This window comes from Crinia signifera, chromosome 4, assembly GCF_055691185.1.
Source record: "Crinia signifera chromosome 4, ASM5569118v1, whole genome shotgun sequence".
Lineage (NCBI taxonomy): Eukaryota > Metazoa > Chordata > Amphibia > Anura > Myobatrachidae > Crinia > Crinia signifera.
The window spans coordinates 15408370-15434861 of record NC_139220.1 but is presented as its reverse complement, the minus strand read 5'-3'; the positions used below and the strand labels follow the sequence as shown (position 1 = coordinate 15434861).

The following is a 26492-nucleotide window of genomic DNA, read 5'->3' as shown; positions in this document are numbered from 1 at the left end:
ATTTCTCCAATGTGCGGGCGATTGCATACGATCCCTGCACTGGGGCGGGAAAGGCCAGAGGTGGGGGAGCGTGCGTTCAGCTGCGCGGTGTTAATCTGAACATATCTACATAGCACAACCTTATTGTCACATTTCCATAGTGGGCCATGCGTGCGCCCATCTCCGCAGCTGCCGTCTAGGCTGCCATGACCCAGACAGTGCGTTGGGAGCAGCGACAGTGATCACAGACATAGAGGAACATACTTTGTGCTCTGATCGCTGCTCAGGGATTCAGCATCGCAGGCGCTGGGTCCGCAATGAAATATTACAGTCTAAAATTAGCCGCTGTTGTATGAAACTTGACATTTATAGAGGATTTGTTCCCTTTCTACATTTGGGTCAGACGTACTTCGGAGATTAAAGGGACAGTAAGTACTGATTGTTACCTTTGTAAATATGCCGTGTTTATTTATTTGGTTACTAGGCCTATATGGACAGGCGACTATACAAGGAGGTAAGTCCCTCATCTCGTATTGTTACATCTACAGATGCGTCCGCGTACATCTGGGTCCGGATTCTGATTGGCGCGGTAAAAAGCCAAAATCGTCTGGGGGTGAAGTTGAATCACACAAGTGATCCATACTTCCCTATTTTTAAACTCTCCTCTCCGGGGTAAGCCCGGAGAGGAGACTGTCAGCATCACGTTTGGTGGCGGGGTCTGATGTAGACGTCATCAAGCCCCACCCCAGCACTGGAAATCCCCCCTGATATGAGGGGCCTCAAGGAGGGGGCGGGGTTAAATGGTGCAATTTGCCTATTTAGCACCGCCCCTCCCCGTGAAAATCTGCGAATCGCGGTAATTCAACGAGACGGCCGAGCAGCTGCTGGGGAGATGCGGAGGGTGAGGCAGAATCCGGGAGGATTGCCCACCTTTCCGGGGGGCCGGGAGGGGGACCCGATTTCCGGGACCCTCCCGGCCAATCCGGGAGGGTAAGCAACCCTGAAGTGATCCTGAATTGGCCTCCTAGTCTCCTTCTATTTTAGACTGCCCTTCTAGTCACCATGTCATGCGGTAGCGCTGGGCGTCTTTTTCAACTTTTTTTTACTAAAATGCATCTTATTAGCAAAACTGAATAAATAGGAAACACAAGCAGCTTCTGCCAAATAAAATGACATGCAGCATGCCTATATTCTGTACGCAACTGCATCCCCCCCCTCCAAAAAAATATATTGACATGGAAAGGTGAACACATGAAAAGGTTGACATGGGTTTATCACATTTGTCGACACCCCCCCCACTAGAAGCTAATAATTGATTGGTTTGGAGCAGCTAAAATCTTATTTTTGCACAGATAACATAGAGGCCACACTCCGGAGCTGCCCTCTCACCTCTGCCTCCGCGGTGCCTCTTTGTGGTGAAAGCATCATTCTCCGTGGCATTCATGGGCACTTTGGGAACAGTCTGGGACAAACCCCCTAGGTATGTGGCATTCTGGGACATGCGGAGAGTTTGTGTAGTGCTGGGCCGAGCGTCACGCTTATTGTTAGACACGGATGCACCTGGCATTGAGCCGTAGCTGGTAACGGATTGCTCAGAGCTGTACTGAACCAATAGACTGTCTGGGGATGAATACCGATGAAGTGTGCACTTTGCTCACACTTAATGTCACATTACTCACGCTCGCTCTCATCATAAATATCTCTTGACACAAATACGCCTGACGTAAATTGTGATCAAAGTCTACATTTCCCAAAGTGCAACGGCCCAGAATTCTAATTCTATCTACAGAACATAAAAACCATCTACCTGTATCCTATACACAAACCAACTAGCTCCATACCCCAGCCAGAAGTAATGATACAGCCACCAAATGTCCAGCTCAATGATCAGCATATAATACACATGAACAGTACATAAAATGTCTGCCAATAATTTCTATATAAATAGTTTTGTTGTCAATGCTTATAATCAGTGAGTCCCCACATTCAGTGACCAGCGGCACATGTCCCCCACATTCAGTGACCAGCGGCACATGTCCTTGCATCCAGTGACCAGCGGCACATGTCCCCCACATTCAGTGACCAGCGGCACATGTTCCTGCATTCAGTGACCAGCGGCACATGTCCCTGCATTTAGTGACCAGCGGCACATGTCCCCCACATTCAGTGACCAGCGGCACATGTTCCTGCATTCAGTGACCAGCGGCACATGTTCCTGCATTCAGTGACCAGCGGCACATGTCCCCCACATTCAGTGACCAGCGTCACATGTCCGCCACATTCAGTGACCAGCGGCACATGTCCGCCACATTCAGTGACCGGCAGCACATGTCCCCCACATTCAGTGACCAGTGGCATATGTCTCCCACATTCAGTGACCAGCATTACATGTCCCCCACATTCAGTGACCAGCGGCACATGTCCCCCACATTCAGTGACCGGCAGCACATGTCCCCCCACATTCAGTGACCAGCGTCACATGTCCCCCTCATTCAGTGACCAGCGGCACGTCCCCCACATTCAGTAACCAGTGGCATATGTCCCCCGCATTCAGTGACCAGCGGCATATGTCCCCCACTTTAAGTGACCAGCGGGACATGTCCCCCGCAATCAGTGACCAGCGGCACATGTCCCACACAATCAATGACTAGTGTCACATGTCCCCCTCATTCAGTGACCAGCGGCACGTCCCCCGCATTCAGTGACCAGCGGCACATGTCCCCCACATTCAGTGACCAGCGGCACAGATTCCCCCGCATTCAGTGACCAGCAGCACAGGTCCCCCGCAATCAGTGACCAGCGGCACATGTCCCCCACAATCAATGACTAGCGGCACATGTCCCCCACATTCAGTGACCGGCAACACACGTCCCCCACATTCAGTGACCAGCAGCACATGTCCCCCGCATTCAGTGACCAGCGGCACAGGTTCCCCCGCATTCAGTGACCAGCAACACAAGTCCCCCGCAATCAGTGACCAGCAACACAAGTCCCCCGCAATCAGTGACCAGCGGCACATGTTCCCCGCTATCAGTGACTAGTGGCACATCATGTGTCACTGCTAGCAAACTCCGCAGAAGAGTCACCAATAAATGGGGCTAAGCGCTGGGTGAGATAAAAATTGTATTATCTTCTGTATAAACACATTCTGGAATCAATTAGAGAAGGCATCTAATGTGTAATCTCTGCCCGCAGATAACTCTGCCACAGTCACCCATTAATCTGAGCTCTAGCTAGGTGACGAAACACCAGACTGACTCCCACCTCTTCCATTGCCACAAAGCAGACAATGCCGTCTGCCTGGGGGGGGGTACTGCGCCGCAGAGGGTGTGACGTCATTGGTGCTGGACACCGGGACGGGAGCGTGGGATCCCCTGCACGGTGGTGGTGTTCTCTATTTAGGTGAGTGCTTGTACAGTTGTACTTTGAGCCAGAAGACGAGCAATAAAGCTGGAAACGTTGCCGCATCAAGCTTGACTTTTTGCATCATTTATTACAAGTCCCGTGAGTGCCGGTGGTTCCCGCACTGTATATTACAGCCTGGGTATATCCCTGTCTTGCATTGTGCACCAGGGCATCATTGTTATTTCTATTGAAAGGGAGTGCCTATCATCTTTTCGCTATATATATTTTACCACATGAAAAGCCTGTGTTTGTCCTTACTCTGTAGAAGCCCTGACAGGCTCAGCACTGCCTCTAATTAAAAACCCTCCCATGACGAGGCTGCTCCTGCTGTCCTCCATGGGCCTGAGAAGCATATGATGAGCTCCACCAAGCAGAACTCAGCACAGGCCTCTCAGCCTCCACTTGTGCAGTCAGTGTGTCTTGGCTCCCGATGCTCAGCACTATTAATCATTGTCACATTGGCAGATAGGTGAAGCTGCAGCACTACCCCACTCCCGTGCACAAAACCTTTACCTTTTTTTGAAAAATACATGCCAACCACAGGGAGCCCCTAGATAGAGGGGGGCCCATGTGTACTGACCCCCTGTTCCCACCCCGTTAATCTCCCTGATTGACAGGACTGTGCACCTACACGAAACTGTCTGCTCCTCCGCTAAACTTAATTTGCCCACATACAAGCATGGACACCTTATGGGGCCTACACACGTAGCAATTTAGGGACATTTTGTAAGTGATATCACTAGATCGATAGGAAATCCCCTAAATCGCTCCACGTGTGGGGACATGGCGATAGCAATGCATGGGTCCTTGCGTCGCTATTGCCGGTGATTAATATCCAGCAGGGCTGCCATCAGAAATGATGGGGCCTGGGACTGTCAAAAAAGACAGGACCCCCCTGTAGATATGTGTATGTATGTATATGTGTGTGTGAGAGAGAGATAGAGAAGGGAATAGGTGGAAATGGAAGAGGGAGGGTGAGAGAGAATGAATAGGGGAAACTGATGAGTGTGTGACAGTGTGAGAAACAGAAGAGAGAGAGGGAAAGGAGAAATAGAGAGAGAGAGAGAGAGAGAGAGAGAGAGAGAGAGAGAGAGAGAGAGAGAGAGAGAGAGAGAGGAGCAATAGAGAGATCAGCCTGAAGAAGAATATATAATACAAGTACTCACTGTGGTGGGGGCTGACAGGGGGATCCTTGCTGCAGTGTTTGCTTTGGATGCCTGTGACTTGCTGGCCTGGGTCCTCCTCCTCCCCTCATCCGCACAGGCAGTGCACCATGATCTCCTCTTACTGAGAAGTGAGAACTGCTTTCAGGCATCCATTAGTCTGGTCTGGTCTGCTCTGCTCTGGTCCCGGACAGCAGGGGCTGCTGGGACATGTAGTTTTGTTTTAAGTGCCTGGCTGCTAGACACTTAAAAAAAACTACATGTCCCAGCAGCCCCTGCAGAGTCTGGCTGCAGCAGAGTCGATGGACACACCACGGGGACAGAAATCAGAGGCAGATAGATAGCTGGTAAGGATCTATTTAACATTTATAGTTGTAGGACCAGGTCTGGGCCCCCTTCTCTGTCAGGGCCCGGGACTACAGACCCCACAGACCCCCCTGTCGGCGGGCCCGATATCCAGCATGCTGGATATTAATCTCTTAATCGCCAGGTAGGGCCAGTGTTCTCACCGGATAACTATGCTATGTGTGTAGGCCCCATTAGAGTGAGATGTTGCAAGTCCAAAATTAATATTACAAGTGAATTCAATCAGCCTTGAATGTGTAATTAGCAAGGAAAAAAAAAAAGAGATATAGAGTTAAAACTGTCTAATTGTACCCGCGACGCTGCTGCTGCTGCTAAATTCCCACCGATAGTTCCTGCATAGCGCCAGTTGCTATGCAATTAGCTGCATCTCACTGGAATAGAGGCCCAGAATGAAGGGAGACAGGACCTTGTTCTGGTTCACTCACAAAGCAGCGAGTTTTGCAGCTATGCAAGTCCACCAAATGCCGCCTGCATGGCCGATCTCCCCCCCCCCCCCCTGCGATCCCCTGCAGGCATGAAAATCGATGTTTTGCATAAACATCCATTCACAGCCTTGTGTGCGGAGACAAAATCATCCGATGGTCACTGACAGCAAATGATTTTGCAAGTGCTCGCAGATCTAAGACACCTCTGTATGTGCGGGCGCCCTGCGCGGGAAGTGGGAGGGCAGCTGGCATCCGAAGACATCAGCTGCCCGCCCGTCGCATGTGCGTCACGGGGGCATTTGCATAGGTGCGCCCAGCGTTCCCTTGGGCGCAGCCCTTCACCGTCATCCCACGTCCCCCGCCCGCACTGCTAGGTGCAAATGGGATGGCAAACTATCACCCCGCCGCGCCCGCTCGCATCAAGCATCTGCACATGCGCTTAAATGCGCAGACGCCAGACAAGAACCAGAATAACCCCCACAGTGTAATGGATGGAGAGGAAAGTACAAACACTTTCAGGTCTGTGTTCTTACACATCAGGATATACTCCATTCCTCACAAAGGGCCTGATTCACAGGTGGACGCAGGCGCATGGTGCTGACTTAACACACCCAGGCATGCCGGGGAGAATTGCGGGTCCTGCTTAAACCTTCCAGCATTTAGTGACATCGGGGCAAAAAGGTCCCCAAAGATCAGTCCGTATGATGCTCGGAGAACCCCAAAGAACCTAAAAGCTCCATTTAATGGTCTATAGGCCTCTGTCCGAGTGGTAAATGTTAAAGTTTATGACTCTATCACTAGAAAAAGGCTACACAAATATGGCCGTTGCAGAAATGTTGCTAGGAGAAAGCCCGGTACTTATGTAGTATCTGGGCTGCCGATTTTTTGATTGTATGCCTTAAGTTAAGGCATACAATCAGATGCGATGCGATGCGATATCGCATCGCATCGCATACGATGCGATGCGATGCGATGACCCGATTTTTCCATAGGATTCAATGTTAAAATGGACTGAGTCCATTTTAACATGGAATTCAATGGGAAAAAGGGGTCCTTTTCATACCCCTACTATCCAAGTGGGCATGGAGTTGGATATAAACCTGTGGCAAGCGTAGCGAGCCACCGAGCCCGAAGCGTGGCGAGCGAAGTGAGCCCCGCGAGGGGACGGTATTCTGCGTCCCCTCGCGGGGCTCGCTACGCTCGCCACGCTTCGGGCTCGGTGGCTCGCTACGCTCGCCACAGGTTTATATCCAACTCCATGCCCACTTGGATAGTAGGGGTATGAAAAGGACCCCTTTTTCCCATTGAATTCCATGTTAAAATGGACTCAGTCCATTTTAACATTGAATCCTATGGAAAAATCGGGTCCATCGCATCGCATCGCATCGCATCGCATGCGATATGGTCGGGTGCGATGCGATGCGATGGACCCGATTTCAAAATCGGCAGCCCAGTTACTACATAAGTACCGAAAGCCCTCTATTTCTCCAAAAGCAAATTGCAGTACAGCCTTAGGGCGGTATTCAATGAGCCTGATTCGCCATGTTTTTATAGCGAATTTCTGACAAAAACGGTGAATCACCCTATTCAATGACCACATGGCGAATACATTTGAAGGTTTTTTTCGCCATGATTCACCGAGTAGCAATCGCTATCTTTTTATGGAGAAGTGGAATGTGAACTTTTAAAATAAAGTGTTTTGTTTTTTACATTTGGTGTCAAAAAATCAGGAATTTTATTTTGAGGAGGGGCATGCTATTTTTATTAATATATATTTAATTTAAAAATTTTTTTTTTTTTTTTTTTTTTACACAGCAGCCAGCAGGGGGCGCCGGAGCCGAGCCGCTCATTACATATTCATATATTCACTGCACCCGATCGTTACGATCGGGTATAGTGAATATAGGTCCCCTGCTGGAACCCCCGGGGGGCAGCCTGTGCTGCCTGGCACCCGGGGAGCCCACCTAACCCCCACAAACGTTCTGGGCTAGGCAGAGAGACTTCCATCTCTCTGCCTGGCACCGTCCTCAGGCTCCCTGCGGCAATCGCCGCAGGAGCTCATATTCGCCAGTCAGGGGCAGCGAGCCCCTGACACGTTGAATACCGGAGCCCGCCGGCTCCGGAACGTGGCGAATGTGCAGCGAATCCTAAAAAGGATTTGCTGCATCTCGCAGGTATTCTCATTGAATACCGCCCTTAAAGTATGAAGTTACCCCTGGATTAAACACAATCTATTTGGAATGATGGCAGTGGAGTTTCCGTGTACAAGTGCAGCATATCATCACAAGGACTTCATAGAGATGAGGATGATGAGGATGAGGATGATTTGGGGCTGCTTTGCAGACGCACTACTTTAATGCCTCTCACCCCTGAGTCCACCATGGACCTCTCCATTACCTGAGTATTTTAGAGGAACAATGACTGAAAACCAAATATAGAGTTAAAGGTGGGTGCACATATCTATATAACTGTAGAACAGGGGTCAGGGAACTTTTTTACCTTTCACCCCAAAATATATTTAGATACGCCGACGTTACCCCCTTGATTTGAAAGGAAGGAAATCATATAATTGTAATATATACTGTATCCCAGAAATTGATGATGATGATGATGATTACCATGTATGGTTGTACCACACACAGCCTGGCAGCCATTGATGATGATGATGATTACCAAATGTACTGTAACACACACAGCCCGCACTGCACTGCGTCAGGTCCTTGTACACTGCAGTACTGTAACACTCACAGCCCGCACTCCACTGCATCAAGTCCTTGTACACTACAGTACTGTAACACACACAGCCCGCACTGCACCTCATCAAGTCCTTGTACACTACAGTACTGTAACACTCAGAGCCTGCACTGCACTGTGTCAGGTCCTTGTACACTGCAGTACTGTAACACACACAGCCCGCACTCCACTGCATCAGGTCCTTGTACACTACAGTACTGTAACACTCAGAGCCCGCACTGCACTGCATCAGGTCCTTGTACACTGCAGTACTGTAACACTCACAGCCCGCACTGCACTGCATCAGGTCCTTGTACACTACAGTACTGTAACACAGCCCGCACTGCACTGCGTCAGGTCCTTGTACACTGCAGTACTGTAACACTCACAGCCCGCACTGCACTGCATCAGGTCCTTGTACACTACAGTACTGTAACACACACAGCCCGCACTGCATCAGGTCCTTGTACACTGCAGTACTGTAACACTCACAGCCCGCACTGCACTGCGTCAGGTCCTTGTACACTGCATTACTGTAACACACACAGCCCGCACTCCACTGCGTCAGTTCCTTGTACACTACAGTACTGTAACACACACAGGACCTATCTCAGTTTCCCAGGGGATCTGTCTCAGTTTCCCGGGGGCTCTGTCTCAGTTTCCCGGGGGCTCTGTCTCAGTTTCCCGGGGGCTCTGTCTCAGTTTCCCAGGGGCTCTGTCTCAGTTTCCCAGGGGATCTATCTCAGTTTCCCAGAGGACCTTGTTCACTTTCCCAGGGGATCTATCACAGTTTCCATGGGGCTGCCTCCGTTTCCCCAGAGGACCTCTCTCAGTTTCTCAGGAGATCTAGCTCAGTTTCCCAGAAGACCTAGCTCAGTTTTCATGGGGCCACCTAAGTTTCCCAGGAGACCTATGTCTGTTTTCTGTGAATCTATCTAAGTTTCAGAGGACCTATCTCATATTTCTGGGGACCTATCTAAATTTCCCAGAGACCAATCTCACTTTCCCCTGGGACCTCTGTTTCCCAGGAGCCATCTCAGTTTCCATGGGGATTTATCTCAGTTTCCAAGGGGACCTATATCAGTTTCCCAGTAGCCATCTCTGTTTCCATAGGGACTTATTCAGTTTCCCAGGGGTCACATGAGTTTCCTAGGGACCAGCACTCCTACAATGCCAAAAAGAACCTTAAGTCAACTTGCAGAAGGCATCAAAAGTGATTGTGATACTTACCAGTGGCTTGGGCTAAATACAAACGCGCACATTCAGAAACGGCCAATCACAAGCATCCAATAATAATGATATCACCATCAGTTGTTATTTGTACCTACCCCAGATCCTCCTCAAATAATTCAGTCTATCCAGCTGTAGATGCATCGGGATAACAGCGATTGGTTGATCAGCCAATTCTTGGTTCACCCCCCCCCCCCCCCCCCCCCCTTCCTGGTTTACTGACACGTCTGATAAGTCTATCAAGCCTGGTTCCCATCACTGTAAAATCCTGGTTCCTTTCCTTTCTAGATATAAAATGTTCTCTGGGATTTGATTTTTTGCTCATCCAGCCCATCTATGTGTCCGCCACCCTCTCCGGAGCTGATGACTGGACACTGCCCAAAACAGCTTGGGAAGTGCTAGTAGCACACAAGACGGCTATTGGCAGCCTCTCCACCGCGCTATACCCACTCAATAACCTTCCTCTGAAAACCAGTGGAGCGAAATGTACACTTCTGCTAATGCAGCCTGTTCTCCGGAGCGTGAGCTGACAGGGCAGACGCACCAAGGGCCTGTCTAATATGGAGAGTTTTTTTAATTAAAATATTATGCAAACCCTTTAGGACACAGTGTCAAAAGATAAGGGCAGGTTGCGCATTCCAAATCAAGCTTTAACAAAATGCGCTGAGGGTTCTGTGTTCCGTAATTAACCATTTGCACACAGCAAGGGCCTTGCCGTAACACTAGGATGCGCAATAGTTATTTTGGCGTAGTTGTACGCGGCGCTTTCCGTCTATTTCTGCAGCGATCTTGGACAAATCTAACAAGCGGTTAAGGGACCTGTTTAGACAAATCTGCATATAAAGGGCCTGATTCAGCAAAAAAGCACACAAAAAAAGCAAAACCATGCTGCACACCAGGTAGGGTTGCCACCTCGGGCATCATCAATTCCTGGAGATCCCCACCTTCATATGTGCGCGCTCCCGGATAAGTGGGAGTGGCTTTGTAAAACAGATGCGAATTGTGCGGGGGGTGTCGCGTGGGTTTCCGCGAATTGCGGGAGGGGGGGTCGTGGGGGGTGGGTGACGCGAATTGCGGGAGGGGGGGTGTACCGCGAATTGCGGGAAGGGGTCGCTGGGGTGCCGCAAATCGCCACAAGAAAAAATCAACACAGAAAGGTCAACACATTAAATGTTGACATAAGTGTGGGACTTCATTGGTGACCATGTCGACACATGAGAATGAATATGAAAACATTCTTAAAATGAAAAATAAATCTTCAAAAACTCATGTCAACCTTTTTCATCGTCGATCATAGCCGTGTCAGTGTTTTGCATGCGCCATTTGATCCTCGGGTTGCTCTAAATCGCGGCGGCTGGGGAGGGGGGTGTCTGCGGGAGGGGGGGTCGCGGGCGGGGGGGGGTGTCCGCGGGAGGGGGTGTCGCGGGGGGGGTTTTTTTGCCATGGATTGCGGGAGGGGGGGTCGCGGGGGTGGGTGCTGCGAATTGCGGGAGGGGGCGCGGGGGTTGCAGCGAATCGCGTGAGGGGGGGTCGCGGGGCCGGGGGGTTTGCCGCGAATCACGGGAGGGGGGGTCAGGGGGGGTTGCTGGGAATCGCGGGAGGGTCGCGCGGGGTGCAGGGGGATGGGCGCGGGGGGTTGCAGCGAATTGCGGAAGGGGGGGACACGGGGGCGGGCTGCCGCGAATCACGGGAGGAGGGGGGTCGTGGGGGGGTGGGGTGCCCCGAATCGCGGGGGGGGGGGGGGGCGCAAATGTCCTTGCTCTGGGCACTGTAGCACATACCTACACCACTGGTTATGGTATGTGCCGTAGCTCATGGCACTAGCAAATGACGGACAGACGGACAAGGAGACCAGCGCCAATATTACATTTAAAAAACATAAAATGAAATTGTACACTAGATGCAGGAGCTCCATCTGCAATGTGGGGGGAGGAGCTTCACCTGCAGTGTAGGGGGAGGAGCTTCATCTGCAGTGTGAGGGGAGGTGCGGCAGTTGAGAAACAAGGGGAGGGGTCTGAAAAGTATCCAGTAAAAATTTATTTTTTTTGGGTGCAAAATATCTATCTACTGTGTATGTGCGTGTATGTATGTATGTATGTATATATATGTATATATATATATATATATATATATATATATATAAAGCCTGACTACTCCTCACCTTTTTGAGGTGAAGTACCACCACCACTAGAGGTCACTCAACGGACCAAATTGTTATTTAACACAAGGTGAAAGCCCAAAACCCGAAGCATGGCGAGCGCAGTGGACGCGTTGCACCAATACGGTGTCCATGTCGACATTCGGGGAAAAAAAATGTGAAAATGTATGTCGACCTTTTGACTGTCAACCTTCCCATTGTCAACCCTTTGCATGTCGACCGTAATTTGGATGACCCATTGACCCATAATTAAGTGACTAGCAAGCTGAGCCGCACCCTGTCTGCAGAATGTGACCTCACTGGTATCTGAGTGTCAGAGTTCACTTTCATTTCTCCCTCCTGCTGCCAGCGATGGCGTCTGCTGATCTGAGACAGGAGCTGGACTGTTCCATCTGCCTGAGCATTTATACAGATCCTGTAACCCTGAGATGTGGCCACAACTTCTGCCGGGTCTGTATTGATCGTGTGCTGGATACACAGGAGGGGGCTGGAGTTTATAGCTGTCCTGAGTGCAGAGCAGAGTGTCAGGAGCGTCCTGCACTGATACGGAACATAACGCTGTGTAACATAGTGGGGAGGTTCCTGTCTGCTCGGCCAGATCAGGAGGAGACTGGGATCTGCTGCACTTACTGTGTGGACTCTCCTGTACCTGCTGCTAAGTCCTGTCTGCATTGTGAGGCTTCTCTGTGTGATAAACACCTGAGAGTACACAGCAAGTCAGCAGAACACGTCTTATGTGACCCCACCACTGCCCTGGGGAACAGGAAATGCTCCTTCCATAAGAAGGTCCTGGAGTATTACTGCACTGAGGATGCTGCCTGTATCTGTGTGTCCTGCAGTTTGGCTGGAGAACATCGGGGACACCTGGTGGAGATGCTGGGTGAGGCCTCTGAGAAGAAGAAGGAGAAGATGAAGAATGTTCTGCAGAAACTGACCACAAAGAGAGCGGAGACTGAGAAAAGAGTCCAGAGACTGCAGGAGCGCAGGAGAGAGGATCAGGGAAAAGCAGCAGGTGTAACAGAGACAGTCACTGCCCTGTTTAGTGACATCAGGAGACAGCTGGAAGACCTGGAGAAGAGAGTCCTGAGTGAGATTTACAGGCAGGAACAGCGCGTTTCACTCTCAGTCTCTGATCTGATCCAGCAGCTGGAAATACAGAAGGACGAGCTGTCCGGGAAGATGCGTCACATTGAGGAGCTGTGTAACATGTCTGACCCAGTGACTGTCTTACAGGAACCAGACACAGGGGACTTGTGTGACACTGAGGTCACAGAGAGACATGATAACCAGGTCCGTGGTGCAGGAGGTCTGGATGTGGGACTCATCTCAGGGACATTACACACATTATCTGATATAATAACAGGGATAAATACAGGGATCTATGTGCAGGAACCTACAGACCTATTACTGGATGAAGACACAGCTGGTCATTATATACAGATATCAGGTGACAGGAAATCTGCAAGAAGGTTTCATAAAAAGATGAATCACCCAGTAACACCAGAGAGATTTCAGTATTATCAGGTAATAAGCACCAGGGGATTCTCCTCAGGGCGACATTACTGGGAGGTGGATGTCAGTAAGTCAGTGTACTGGATGGTGGGGATGTGTTATCCCAGTATAGGCAGGAGAGGAGGTCAGTCAGACATTGGATATAATAACAAGTCCTGGTGTCTGTGTGGGTATAATCAGTACTCAGTGACACATGACAGTACAGTGATCCAGTTACCTGGTAATATCCCCTGTGACAGAGTGAGGATATACCTGGATTATGAGGCAGGACAGATGTCCTTTTATTCTCTGTGTGACCCCATCAGACACTTACACACCTACACTGCCGCCCTCACTGAGCCCCTCCATGCTGCATTATGGGTAGGGGATGGGTGTGTGACTATATCTGGGGGAGTCAATTCTATGTAATGCCGTGTTCTCACTGTGCGTGAGAAAGACACGGCTTTAACCCGGCATTAAAATGCCGGGGACTGCCGCGCTGGACCCCTGTTCTCACTGCACGGCAAATTCCCGGGTGAAGAAGTTCTACCTGGGAATTTGCCTTTAAACACTGGTTTTTCGGCAGTGTGAACGGGTCAACCAGTGTCTGCAAACCCGGATCTCAGACACGGGTAAAAAGAAGGGTTTTGCCCGTGTATGAGATCCAGATATGCAATCCGTTCACACTGCCAAAAATCCTGTGTTAAAATGCAAATTCCCGGGTCCACATGCTAGACCCTGGAATTTGGCTGCAGTGAGAATGAGGTATAAGGGAAAACGGTCACTAGGTCTACAAGCATTAAGTCAACACCACTAGTTCAACATGCAGAAAGGTCGACATGACTGAAGGTTGACACGGGTTAGATTGACAGGGTCATGAGGTCGACACAAGCATTAGGTGGGCATGGGGAAATTTGACATGGGTTTTTTACTTTTTTTTGAGCCGACAGGCTGTATTTCATGCCCTACCATCCACTAGGGCATAGGTTCCCAAACGCGGTCCTCAAGGCCCCCCAACGGTCCAGGTATTTAGTATATCCGTGCTTGGCCACAGGTGACTTAATTAGTAGCTCAGTCAGTCTGATATACCTAAAACCTGGACCGTTGGGGCGCCTTGAGGACCGCGTTTGGGAACCTCTGCACTAGGGCGTGCACCCGGTGAACAGAATTTTCGCCATGGGTGCGCGCACCCTGTGTATGCACGTGCGCAGAAATGCATGCGCTCTAAAAAACCATCGGCCCCCAGACTAGCTGCGTACGGACCAGAAAAAGGTCCTAAATGCGCTGTTCCAATCACTCAATAAATATAAGAGATAGTAAAGATGAATAAATATGTATTTTCTGGTTCATTAAATCCCAGATATGTGCAGGAATATATAACAGTACAGTACTTTTTTGGTCTTTTCTTCCCCTGTTTTTTTGTATATACTGTATGTTGGCAACCAAATGTAAAAATGGGATTAAGTGGAATATAGTCTAATATTTGGCCGTGACAGTTGTCTGCATTTCTGTTTTATGATTGTGCCCAATTCAAACCTGCTCGCTGTTTTCTGAGTCCATCGAGCAGGTAAAAGGCCGTCCCACGCCGTCCCGAGTGAAATCCCACCCATGTGCATGGCTGTGAATACATTGCCTGGTTGTGCATCTCTTCAAATTGCAGGTCATAATGGATACTGAGTTATTTTCGGAGTTCTCCATGCAGTTTTGGACTCCAGAAAAATGGCTGCTGCATCAACAGCTCAGTCAGTATTGGAGACACGCTGTAATGTGGAAGTTAATTCTCACTGAGGTACTTTATTTAGCAAGGGCCCTCGACAGAATGAATAAGCAGGAGATCTACTTATAAACCACAGGCAGGTACTTTATTGGTAGAGCTATGATCTATGAGATGTTTGCATCTGGTGGTTGTTTGTGGCATGGGAGTGGTTGGGGGCACCCATGATTTGGGATTGTATGAGAGGGCATGAGAAGGCAGTACTGTTGGCATTTAAAGGGGCATGTGGTGCAGATGGCATGTAAAGAGGAGATTGGAGGTGCTATGATGGTAAATTTAAGGGCATGTGGATGCTCTGATGGCATTTATAACGGCATGTAGAGCGGACAGATGTTATATAAAGCATAGGGAGGTGTTTTGCCGTGTCAAACGGTTTCATCAAAGGTAGCTATGTACTGTTCCTATGTGGGTTTTTATACTTGTGGCAGCTTCACATCACATACGCCGTGCCAGAAACAATCTTGTTGGTGAGGGCAGAGAGCTACTGACGCATTTCGCAGTGTCAAACGGTTTCATCAAAGGTAGCTATGTACTGTTCCCTTGTGGGTTTTTATAATTGTGGCAACTTGACATCACATATGCCCTGCCAGAAAAGGAAGCTACTTTTCTGGCATAGCGTATGTGATGTCAAATTGCCACAAGTATAAACCCACGTGGGAACAGTACAAAGCTACATTTGATGAAACCGTTTGACACGGCGAAATGCGTCAGTGGCTCTCTGCCCTCACCAACAAGATTGGACTCATCCGAACCAGCCTCAGATTCCAAATTAAATTTCCAAGTGCCAAATCTTCTTTGAAACGGACTACTCCGCCACCCTGCTTGCCACAGCTGTTCATTTCTGTCCATGGTGGACAACAACTCTGCTACCATCTGTCCAGGTATCAATTACTAGGAGGCATATGGAAAAGCTGAACTAGTTCTATGCTGGGAGGTAATTAACCATTCCAATACCTTGACTTTGGCAATTACATGCACTTTTATTGCTAACATTGTATTCTTGGTCACAATTGTATACTTGTACATACATGCTATCCCCCCCACACCCCCCCACACACACTTTTTCGTAAACCTGGATCACTCAGGGCTGCAAGCAGGGGAACATCATTGGCTGGTGAATGATTTCCCCCCTTTGTGCAGGGCTGCATATGCTTTCCCAGCCCTGCACAGCCCTGCACAGGAAGCTGGTCTGAATCGGGCCCTGGGTCACTAAGTCATTCCTTTTACAGGTGAGACAGTCATCAGCACAGATCCTGATTTACCACTAAGGAAGCAGCTGTCACAGGTTACAGATAAATGAGCTTAATTCAACTGGTCTAGAATGGTTAATCCAACAATCTAATGTATGATTATATCTATGTAATAGCCGCAGGTGAGATATAATACTCTTCCAATGATTATACTTAGTACATAGGCCAGGGACGTGCGGTGAGGTAAATGGCTGAGGAGTCCCTGGCAAGTACCAGAGCCAGATATGGACACAATATATGAGCCATGGGGTACATGCCGGCATTATACACATGTGCAGCAGTATACACTACTGGAGATTCGCTGAGTTTTGATAAGAGATGTGCAGAAAAGGTAGCCAGGTGAGGCACTGTAGGGGAGGCCCTGTAGGGGAGGCACTGCCTCACCCGCCATAGACTTTTTACTCCATAGATTTGACTATAAAAATGATTAGCATAATAAAATTAAGATTCTTTTTTTTTTAATATCCTTTTTATTTTTGACATACTTTATAAATTCAAACCGCCGATATATACGCAAGTATGACAGGAAAGGCTGTGCCTCACCTGCCTCACCTCACCTCACCGAACACAACTGACATAGGTGTTTACATATCTATACCTCATTCAGCAACCTCACACACTCATTTAAGAATTGGGCTATGACTGGGAGATGCTCTCAGGTCCCAAGACCGGCTGAGGACCCGACTCCTCTGCCATCACCGGCCCGGCATTATGCTGGATAGGGAGGCCAGTGGAAAAGGGTCACAAGGCTGGCTCAGGACCCGCCTCCTCTGCCGTCACTGGCCCAGCATTTTGCTGGGTAGGGAGGCCAGTGGAAAAGGGTCACAAGGCCGGCTCAGGACCCGCCTCCTCTGCCGTCACCGGCCCGGCATTATGCTGGGTAGGGAGGCCAGTGGAACAGGGTCACAAGACCGGCTCAGGACCCGACTCCTCTGCCGTCACCGGCCCGGCATTATGCTGGATAGGGAGGCCAGTGGAAAAGGGTCACAAGGTCGGCTCAGGACCCGCCTCCTCTGCCGTCACCGGTCCGGCATTATGCTGGGTAGGGAGGCCAGTGGAATAGGGTCACAAGGCCGGCTCAGGACCTGCTTCCTCTGCCGTCACCGGTCCGGCATTATGCTGAGTAGGGAGGCCAGTGGAAAAGGGTCACAAGGCCGGATCAGGACCCGCCTCCTCTGCCATCACCGGGGGCTCTAACAAATAAAATGTTTGTGACTTTGGCCATATCCTTTGTCCAGGAATCTGAAAATTAAAATGACGATACCCCCGAGGTCAGACACGGACCTGCTGTTTATTATAGGTGCGATGTCCCCATGTGGCACATTTAGGTGGTGTATGGCACCGATGTCACCAGTGCTTCCTGATGACACAGGAAAATAAAGATGACGCAGAAAAGTTTAACGTATAAAAATGAACATATGGACCCCCCAATTAGTGTATCACGTCCCCTCACATGATGCGGTACCAAAAAGCTCATGTCAACCTTTTTATGTGGCGACCATAGCCGTGTCAACATTTTGACTAAGTTGAAATAATTTCCCGGCAGCTAATTTGCAGCAGCTGGTGATCAGGTAAACACGGCCCCGCCCCAGTGAAACCCCGCCTTGCGAATAGATTACCAAATCCATTCGCAAGCCGTTCACCATCGCATGAATGTTCCAGGGTGCGCAATCTGTGCATAGCCCAGGACTTACTCAGGGTGCAGGGCTGTGATAGGAACCGGCTGATTGGGGGCGGAGCTGACGTCACAACCCCCTCCCCTAACACGCCTGGGCACATCCTGCATTTTATTTCATAAAACGGCCGGAAACACCCCCCAAAGGCCGGCTTCTTGTCAATCACCTGGAGAACGGCAAGCAATTTAAAAAAGTAGAGGGATTTCGTGGCCAAATTTGCACATCAGTAATCAGGTCTGAATTAGGCCCTCTGTGAGCCATTCGGATATCTACTTGATAATACAGTGCGCATTTTGTATTGTTACTTTGCTGAATTTCTGTAAATTGCTGCAGCTCACTGCACTTCTGCACAATTCTGCACGGGTTTTGAAAAGAATATCTTCACTATTGTATGTTTTATATTATATACTGTATATATATATTGTCTGTGGACCTCATCTATGTAGTCCTGTCTGTTGAGGACCAATATATATATATATATATATATATATATATATATATATATATATATATATATATATATATATATATATATATATATATATATATAAATAAATATATAATACGGTCATTAGGTTGACAAGCATTAGGTCGACCAGCATTGGTGTCGACACCATTAGGTTGACATGCTGAAAGGTCGACATGTGTGTAGGTCGACATGGGTCTAGGTTGACTGGTCATTAGGTCGACACAAGCATTAGGTCGGCCTGGGCAAGGTCGACAGGCAAAAGGTCGACATGGGTTTTTTTCCATGCTTTTTGAGCCAACATGTGCCGACAGGAGGTATTTCATGCCCTACCATCCACTACGGCGTGGGCTGTGCCGAGCGCAGCGAGCCATGCGAGGGAACGCAGTGCTACGTTTCAGTGTCCATGTCGACAGTGTCCACATCTGGGTCGAAAAAACCCCATGTCGACCTAATGCTTGTACACTATTGATAAGCAGAGTGTCATTGTAGTACATTTTGGAGCGTCACTTCCCAGAGGGAACAGGAACATTTGAAAAAAAAAAGTTTCTAATATATATCAGTAAATGATAGACGGTTTTAATAATATTTTATTTTACAAAGCGCGCCCCACCCAGGGGTCTTCTTTTCTCCAGATTGAGTATCCCTTATCCAAACTGCTCGGGAACAGAAGCATTTTGGATAATGGATTATTCCAGGGAACGCAGGCTGGCCGATGCATGCCATTGGCTGGCAGCAAAAGTCACATGACGTCAGTGCCCGCCCCCTCCAGCGGACACTGAAGGAAATAAAAGTCAGGGAATAAGTCAGTTTAGACTTTTATCTCCAAAGGGGAGAGAAATGATTCGATAGTCGGCGACCGTCTAATGATTTCCATCACCTTCAGCCGCATACCAGGATGTGTGTTCATGTACATCCCCTCGCATGGTACCGAGAGGATATGGCGCCAGCCTGGTATTCAGCAAATTCCATGCTGGTGCCTTGTCGCAAAGCTGTGCTGTAGGTAAATCTCATTCTGTATTCAGTCGGTGATGGCCACTGACCAATAGTAGCTTGCACACTGACAGCCAGTTAGCCACTGCCAAATGGCAGCGCCTGATTGGATTCCAATCCGTGAGCTCCAATTGGCTAGTGACCGACACTGAACTTAAAATGCTGCCACTGTCTCACAATCCATAGTTATCTGCTGGTGGTCCCAATCAACGCTGCTGCTGCCACCTGGGACTCCTCTTGATCAGGGCTTCAGTGTCCTCCGTCCCCCCATTGATAGCGGCCCTGTCACCAGGATCCAGACACAATGAAGTAGAATAAACTTGCCTACCCTCTTTGAATGGCCGGAGGGCTCCAGAAAATCGGGACCCCCTCCCAGCCCCCTGGAAAGGTGAACAAGCCTCCCGCATGCCCCTGGAACCCCACATCACCCCTGCTCTGCCATTCAAATACCAGGATTTGCGGAATTTCAGAAAGGGGGTGCAGCTAATATGACGCAAATTGCATGATTTTAGCCTAGTACAGCAAATACTGCGATTTGCGGGTCTACGAGGGGGCGGATCTTGATGATGTGGAGATTATGCTCTGTTCCAGCTCCTCTCCAGGCTGGTATAAAGTACAATCCCAAATTTTTTAAATGATGGGTTCCTGGGGCCACACAAATGTCTCATGTTATTGTGATCACTGAAGAACTTTGGGGCTTAAAAAAATGCTGGAACGGCATTGCTGTGTGTTCCAGCACATATTACACCCTGAGCACAGATAGAACGTGACTAGCAAGATCAGCCGCACCCTGTGTGCAGAATGTGACCTCACTGGTTTCTGAGTGTCAGAGACTTTCACTTTCATTTCTCCCTCCTGCTGCCAGCGATGGCGTCTGCTGATCTGAGACAGGAGCTGGACTGTTCCATCTGCCTGAGCATTTATACAGATCCTGTAACCCTGAGATGTGGCCACAACTTCTGCCGGGTCTGTATTGGTCGTGTGCTGGATACACAGGAGGGGGCTGGAGTTTATAGCTGTCCTGAGTGCAGAGCAGACTCTCAGGAGCGTCCTGCACTGATACGGAGCATAGCACTGTGTAACATAGTGGGGAGGTTCCTGTCTACTCGCCCAGATCAGGAGGAGACCGGGATCTGCTGCACTTACTGTGTGGACTCTCCTGTACCTGCTGCTAAGTCCTGTCTGCTGTGTGAGGCTTCTCTGTGTGAAAAACACCTGAGAGTACACAGCAAGTCAGCAGAACACGTCTTATGTGACCCCACCACTGCCCTGGGGAACAGGAAATGCTCCGTCCATAAGAAGGTCCTGGAGTATTACTGCACTGAGGATGCTGCCTGTATCTGTGTGTACTGCTCAGCTGGAGAACATCGGGGACACCTGGTGGAGATACTGGGTGAGGCCTCTGAGAAGAAGAAGGAGAAGCTGAGGAATGTTCTGCAGAAACTGACCACAAAGAGAGCGGAGACTGAGAAAAAAAGAGTCCAGAGTCTGCAGGAGCGCAGGAGAGAAGAACAGGGAAAAGCAGCGAGTGTAACTGAGACAGTCACAGCCCTGTTTAGAGACCTCAGGAGACAACTGGAAGACCTGGAGAAGAGAGTCCTGAGTGAGATCTCCAGGCAGGAACAGCGCGTTTCACACTCAGTCTCTGATCTGATCCAGCAGCTGGAAATAAAGAAGGACGAGCTGTCCGGGAAGATGCGTCACATTGAGGAGCTGTGTAACATGTCTGACCCAGTGAATGTCTTACAGGAACCGGACACAGGGGACTTGTGTGACACTGAGGACACAGAGAAACATGATAACCAGGTCCATGGTGCAGGAGATCTGGATGTGGGACTCATCTCAGGGACATTACACACATTATCTGCTTTAATAACAGGGATAAATACAGGGATCTGTGTGCAGGAGCTTACAGACCTAGTACTGGATGTAACCACAGCTGGTAATAATATACAGATATCAGGTGACAGGAAATCTGCATCCTGGTCAGGTATAAACCAGAATCGCCCAGTAACACCAGAGAGATTTCAGTATAATCAGGTAATAAGCACCAGGGGATTCTCCTCAGGGCGACATTACTGGGAGGTGGATGTCAGTAAGTCAGAGGGCTGGAGGGTGGGGATGTGTTATCCCAGTATAGACAAGAGAGGAGATCAGTCAGTCATTGGAGATAATAACAAGTCCTGGTGTCTGCGTAGGGTGAGGTATAATAATCGGTACTCAGCGATACATGACAGGACAGAGACCCAGTTACCTGACAATATCCCCTGTGACAGAGTGAGGATATACCTGGATTATGAGGCAGGACAGATGTCCTTTTATTCTCTGTGTGACCCCATCAGACACTTACACACCTACACTGCCGCCCTCACTGAGCCCCTCCATGCTGCATTCTTGATACGCTACGGTTCTATAAAGTTACCTGGGGGAGTCAGGAGCTAGGTGGAGTCAGTGCTGTGTACGTAATCCCCAAATTAGCATAGGGGGGAAACAACTTGTCCAAGGTGAATCCAACAGAATAAAGCACTGGGAGGAGGATCTCCTGGTTTGTTCTATATATTATATTAAACTTTTGGGAAAGGAAGTATTATAATTTTCTCCCTGTGATAGGCGCTAGTCAAACTGTAATATTTTTACTTGGCTTATCAGTATCTTAATTAGATATTGTGACAAAAATATTTTATATATTTAATGAGCAGCAGACTAAATGGTGCGATTGTGATCTCGCACCTAATCAGGTGTTGGGTGCACCTAAGTTTACCCTACCTGTCCAACCAAAATACTTTATGTATAGACTGCGCTTATATAGCAGGTGCACGTATGGCTAAATCAACGATCACTACTTAATTATAAATAAATATATTTATTAGTATGAATATATCAATTTAAAGTTAAAAAGAATTTTCTTTATACACAGTAATACATAAAAAGACACATGTAAACTCAACACAATGAGAATCGGTGGCCACCTAAAAAAATTATAAATGAATTAATAATTAAATATTGCTTCACAAAAGGAAGCTTTCTTTGATAAAAAAAATGGATATTGCTTTTTCCAGTGAGAAAGGGGACAGTATTAGCAGCCAATTTAATAATCTTCAGTCACCGCTTGTAATTTTAGTATAAGTTTGTCCAGTGCACTTAGGTATATCTCATACTCACAGACTCCACATAAATGTGACGTTGGGCCGTAGTATAAATTAGCAGGGAGGCAGGAGAGTTAGTAAATATTCCTTAGTCTGCGGCTCTCCGTTCTACACCCGCAAAAGACTCCGCCGCCGTGACACTGACCCAAAAGCCGGCAGTTGTATTCAGTCCAGACGCCGTGTCTCTCACACACGGCTGGGGTCTCAGTCAGGCGTCAGGCTGGCCCGTAGAGCTGCAGAGTCGCGTCTCTCACTCGCTCTCTGTCAGCTGGAAGAAGTGGGTCTGCGGTCTCTGCTTGTGCAGCTGTTGTAGGTGATAGCGGTGATCAGTGGCTGCTTAGAGGTCCCTTCTTTGGATAAAGACACCGGGCAAATTCTCCTCTAACGCGTTTCGCTCGTATTGGAGCTTTTTCAAAGAGTACCCATGCATTGGGCTATCCGCCCTGATATACCCGGTCCTTCAGTTTGAATTGTAATCCCATTGGTTCTGTTCAATTGTAATCAGCTGTTTCTCATGGAAGTCAGGCTTCCTGCATTTTGTTATTCATCACAAAACATATTATCATCCTATTTTAATTACTCAAGGAGAGAGCGTTCTTAAATAGCTATAACTACACAACAAAATATCCCTGCACTGATGCATATATATATATATCATTCGTTACTGATTTTTAATCTTTGATTTTGAATCCTTAATTTTTTATTTTTAGTTAAGAAACATGGTACTTCTTTACTTTCACGGCGCCACTCTAGATAGGACAGATAGGATACTAGATAGGATACGATTTGTATGCGATTTGACATAAGATATCGCATAAGATATAGGATAATATTTACTATCCATTTCATTACCCCACTATCCACTAGGGCGTGGAGTTGATTTTATATAGCGTGGCGAGCGCAGCGAGCCACCGAGCCCGAAGCGTGGCGAGCGCAGCGAGCCCCGCGAGGGGACACGGATGTTGTTTGAAAGCAAGTCCCCAATATCCATAAATATTCCATAAAATACATTCCGTGTCCCCTCGCGGGGACTATCTGTCCTATCTAGTGGCGCCGTGAAAGTAAAGAAGTACCAGAAACATATATATACCCATGCATACGTGCATAATTAGTTTATCAAATAAACATCAAATAATATTGAGTAATGGGCATCAGGTGAGCATGAATTTCCACCTGTATATCTATATCTGCACGGAATGTGCATAAGAAAAACGAAAAAAGAAAGAAAAAGAGAAAAACATAAATTATGTATACATTAATAGAAGTTCTGTTTGCACGCAGTTAATTATTTATTTAGGAAAAAGTCAACAATAAAGATGACAATAATATAAGTATAGAATAGAATGATTCAATATAATTATTCCGCTATATACGGAACTTAATTTTAACTGGCTCCATTTGGTCTTGAACCCGACATCCTTCGTTTCTACACCTTTTCCCTACCTCTACGCTACAGGGACATCGTGGATAGGGTGGCAGAAAACAGATCCCTTTATAATGATATATATGTGTTCCACATAATTCCGAGTATCTTCTCCAGTATGGATGTAAATTCTATTACATATCGACAATTGGATACACATGCATATCACTATATATAAATATTTTACGTTTATATATCCTTAACCCTAAAGTTTTAATACCCCACAAAGACATGAAACCCAGACCCCAATAGATTATTTTAGGCAAATGACTCGAAATCAATGTTGTCGTTTAACCCCTGAGGGAACAACGTCCACAATTTAAAGATCCATTGTGCTTCCTTAGTACACAAATTTCTAAATCTATCTCCTCCCCTTATTGTATTTTCAATATGTTGAACCCCCACCAGAGAAAGCCCTATTGGATTACCATTATGCACTTCCGCATAATGCCTGGATACACTGTGTTTCTGATACTTTTTAAGGATATTTAATCTATGTTCCCTAAATCTAGTTTTTAATGTACGGGTGGTATATTACCAGGTGTATCACATATTTGAGAAAACTATCAATGACTGAACCAAAACTACTGTGGGAAGGTGTTTAGCTGAGTGTTTATTACAGGCTAAGCGCGGTTCGGTCCTGATACTAAGGAGCATACATTGCTCAGTAATGCACCTTTCATGCCCACAGAGATAATACAAGCATTGGCGCCAATGCAGTCGTGCATGGATGGAGGGAGTGGGCATGACCGGCATTCCTGTAGAAATGAATGTATGTATATACCGCAATTGCTACTAGATGCCTCCGGTAATAAATCTAATATTTGGCCAAGAAATGTATCCGCATTCTTGTTTTATGATTGAGTGCATTTTTGGTCTCCAGAAAAATGGCTGCTGCTTCAACAACTCAGTCAGTATTGCAGACATGTTGTAAAAGTTAATTCACGCTGATATCCCCTCGACAGAATGAATAAGCAGATGATCTACTTATTAACCTCAGACAGGTACTTTATTGGTAGAGCTATGTACTATGAGATGTCTGCAGCTGGTGTGTGTTTGTGGCATGGGAATGGTTGCGGGCACCCACGATTTGGGAATGCAGCCCTGACTGGCAGATGGGTTGGGAGTGGCACTGGAGAAAAGGTGAATTATTGACAATAACGTACGTGAAATTGATTATACCAACATAATTACCACTGATACTCAGTCGATTAGTGGTGTCTGGTTGGCGGTGCTCCCAAAAATGTTCAGCATAACAACTGAAAACAAAGAAGTCACAGAGTGACAAGAAGAGGAAGAACATACAAAGGCTTTTTGGGGCACACTTTGCTGATGATAATTGAACAGTTTAAAACATAACTTTTATTAGGTTATTTGTGCTAAAAGGTAGGTACGCATAATTGAATTAATTATTAAGATACGTGATGAGAACAATAATCAAGAAAGAAATATAATCAAAAGGCAGTCACGATATTCTTAGCAAAACAATCAAAATAAAGGTATGCTCCACAGTTCAGAATTAAAAAATATAGGTACTAATTGGCATCTGTTTTGATGCCTACTATATACTATAACAGTGTCTGATTCCTTTCTGGAGCACGGACATCAAGGACGCTTGACACTTGTCCCCTGCTGGTTAAGTATGGTATCGTTCCCGGTGATTTGTATGCATTTAATAGGAAGATAGAGTGCTCCCTCAGCCAGACAAAGGTTTATCTGCTGTCCAGGTTTGTTTAAAGCTACTGGTATTCCCAGTTGGTCTCCCAAACAAGTACTAACCAGACCATTCACTGCTTAGCTTCTTAGTGCGGAATGGAGTTCAGGCGGACCAGTGATGTACAGTATGGCCGTATTGTACCAAGGATGAGAGTACCACAATGTCCTTAGTAGGAAGCCAAGGTGCGCTTCTGCTTTTTGTCCAGCAAAATCTTAGTTTCCGTGTTGCTGATTTGCATTGCAGGGGAAATTAGAAGTACTGGAACAAATGAGAGAGTCACAGAAAGTAAATGTTTAGAAACAGATGGGTGGCTGTCAACCATCAACCTTGGGTGTCAAATGGCGGATGAGAGTGATAAGGGTCAGAGACTTATCCAGCCAGAAAAAGAAAATTGTTTAGGAAAATAAAGAAATGTACCCTGGTCTCCACTGGGGAGCAGAATTGTTGGTGGAACTGATGTTCCTGACCACCGGTCCGTACTCAATGGATAATTTGCTGAGGGATGGTATTATGTATACACATAAATCATTAAACCCTAATTGAGCAAAAAAAGGGAATTACTATAGCCGCAACATTTATATATACACAATGGTAATGTCTACCCATTGAAGAAATGGGGTAGGTCAGAAAAGCGCTCTCCAGGTAACTATAATCCCCAGCTTTCAATGATATTTAGGGGTGTGCTAATGCTGGTGAATAAATGGTACACAATATATTGAAATGTCGGTCGCAGAGACCGAGTCCACACTGCCTGTACCTGCATCCACACTGGGAAATGCAGGGGCAGTCTGTGGTCTCCAGGTCCCGACCACCCGGCAATATTACCTGACCGGCAGGTGGACAGAGTTGGTTGCCCAATCGGCGGCGGCTGGGTGATGCAGGGACGCAGGGTCCGGGTTGGGAAGCTGAGCCGGGCACAGTGGGGGGGGGGGGGGGGGTTAGCGTGTCATAGGCGTGCACCTTACACGTGTTTCGCTTGAAACTTGATTACAAGTGGCAGTAACCTGGGGATTCCCCAGGCCTGTCTAAAGTAGGGAACGTTTGACCAATGAAATGCTCCTTAGGATGATTGACAATATGGAGGACCAATTAGCGGG

General features: G+C 47.7%; 2 protein-coding genes and 1 long non-coding RNA gene across 3 annotated transcripts in view; 2 read left to right on the top strand and 1 right to left on the bottom strand.

Annotated features, from left to right (window-relative positions):
- TMEM178B (transmembrane protein 178B) overlaps nt 1-26492 on the bottom strand; it is a 291738-nt gene that overhangs the window by 232788 nt on the left and 32458 nt on the right. The gene's annotated exons all lie outside the window — the stretch shown is intronic.
- Nucleotides 4852-26492, top strand: part of LOC146073766 (uncharacterized) — a 30162-nt gene continuing 8521 nt past the window's right edge. The window contains exon 1 of the long non-coding RNA XR_014473311.1: nt 4852-4894. This is a non-coding gene — a long non-coding RNA (uncharacterized LOC146073766). The remainder of the gene's footprint in view (nt 4895-26492) is intronic.
- On the top strand, nt 11784-24717 carry LOC146072144 (uncharacterized). The gene is made up of 2 exons (XM_083179487.1): nt 11784-13375; nt 19940-24717. Exons 1-2 carry the CDS (start codon nt 11811-11813, stop codon nt 21549-21551), a joined length of 3177 nt encoding a protein of 1058 aa, XP_083035613.1. The 5' UTR covers nt 11784-11810; the 3' UTR covers nt 21552-24717.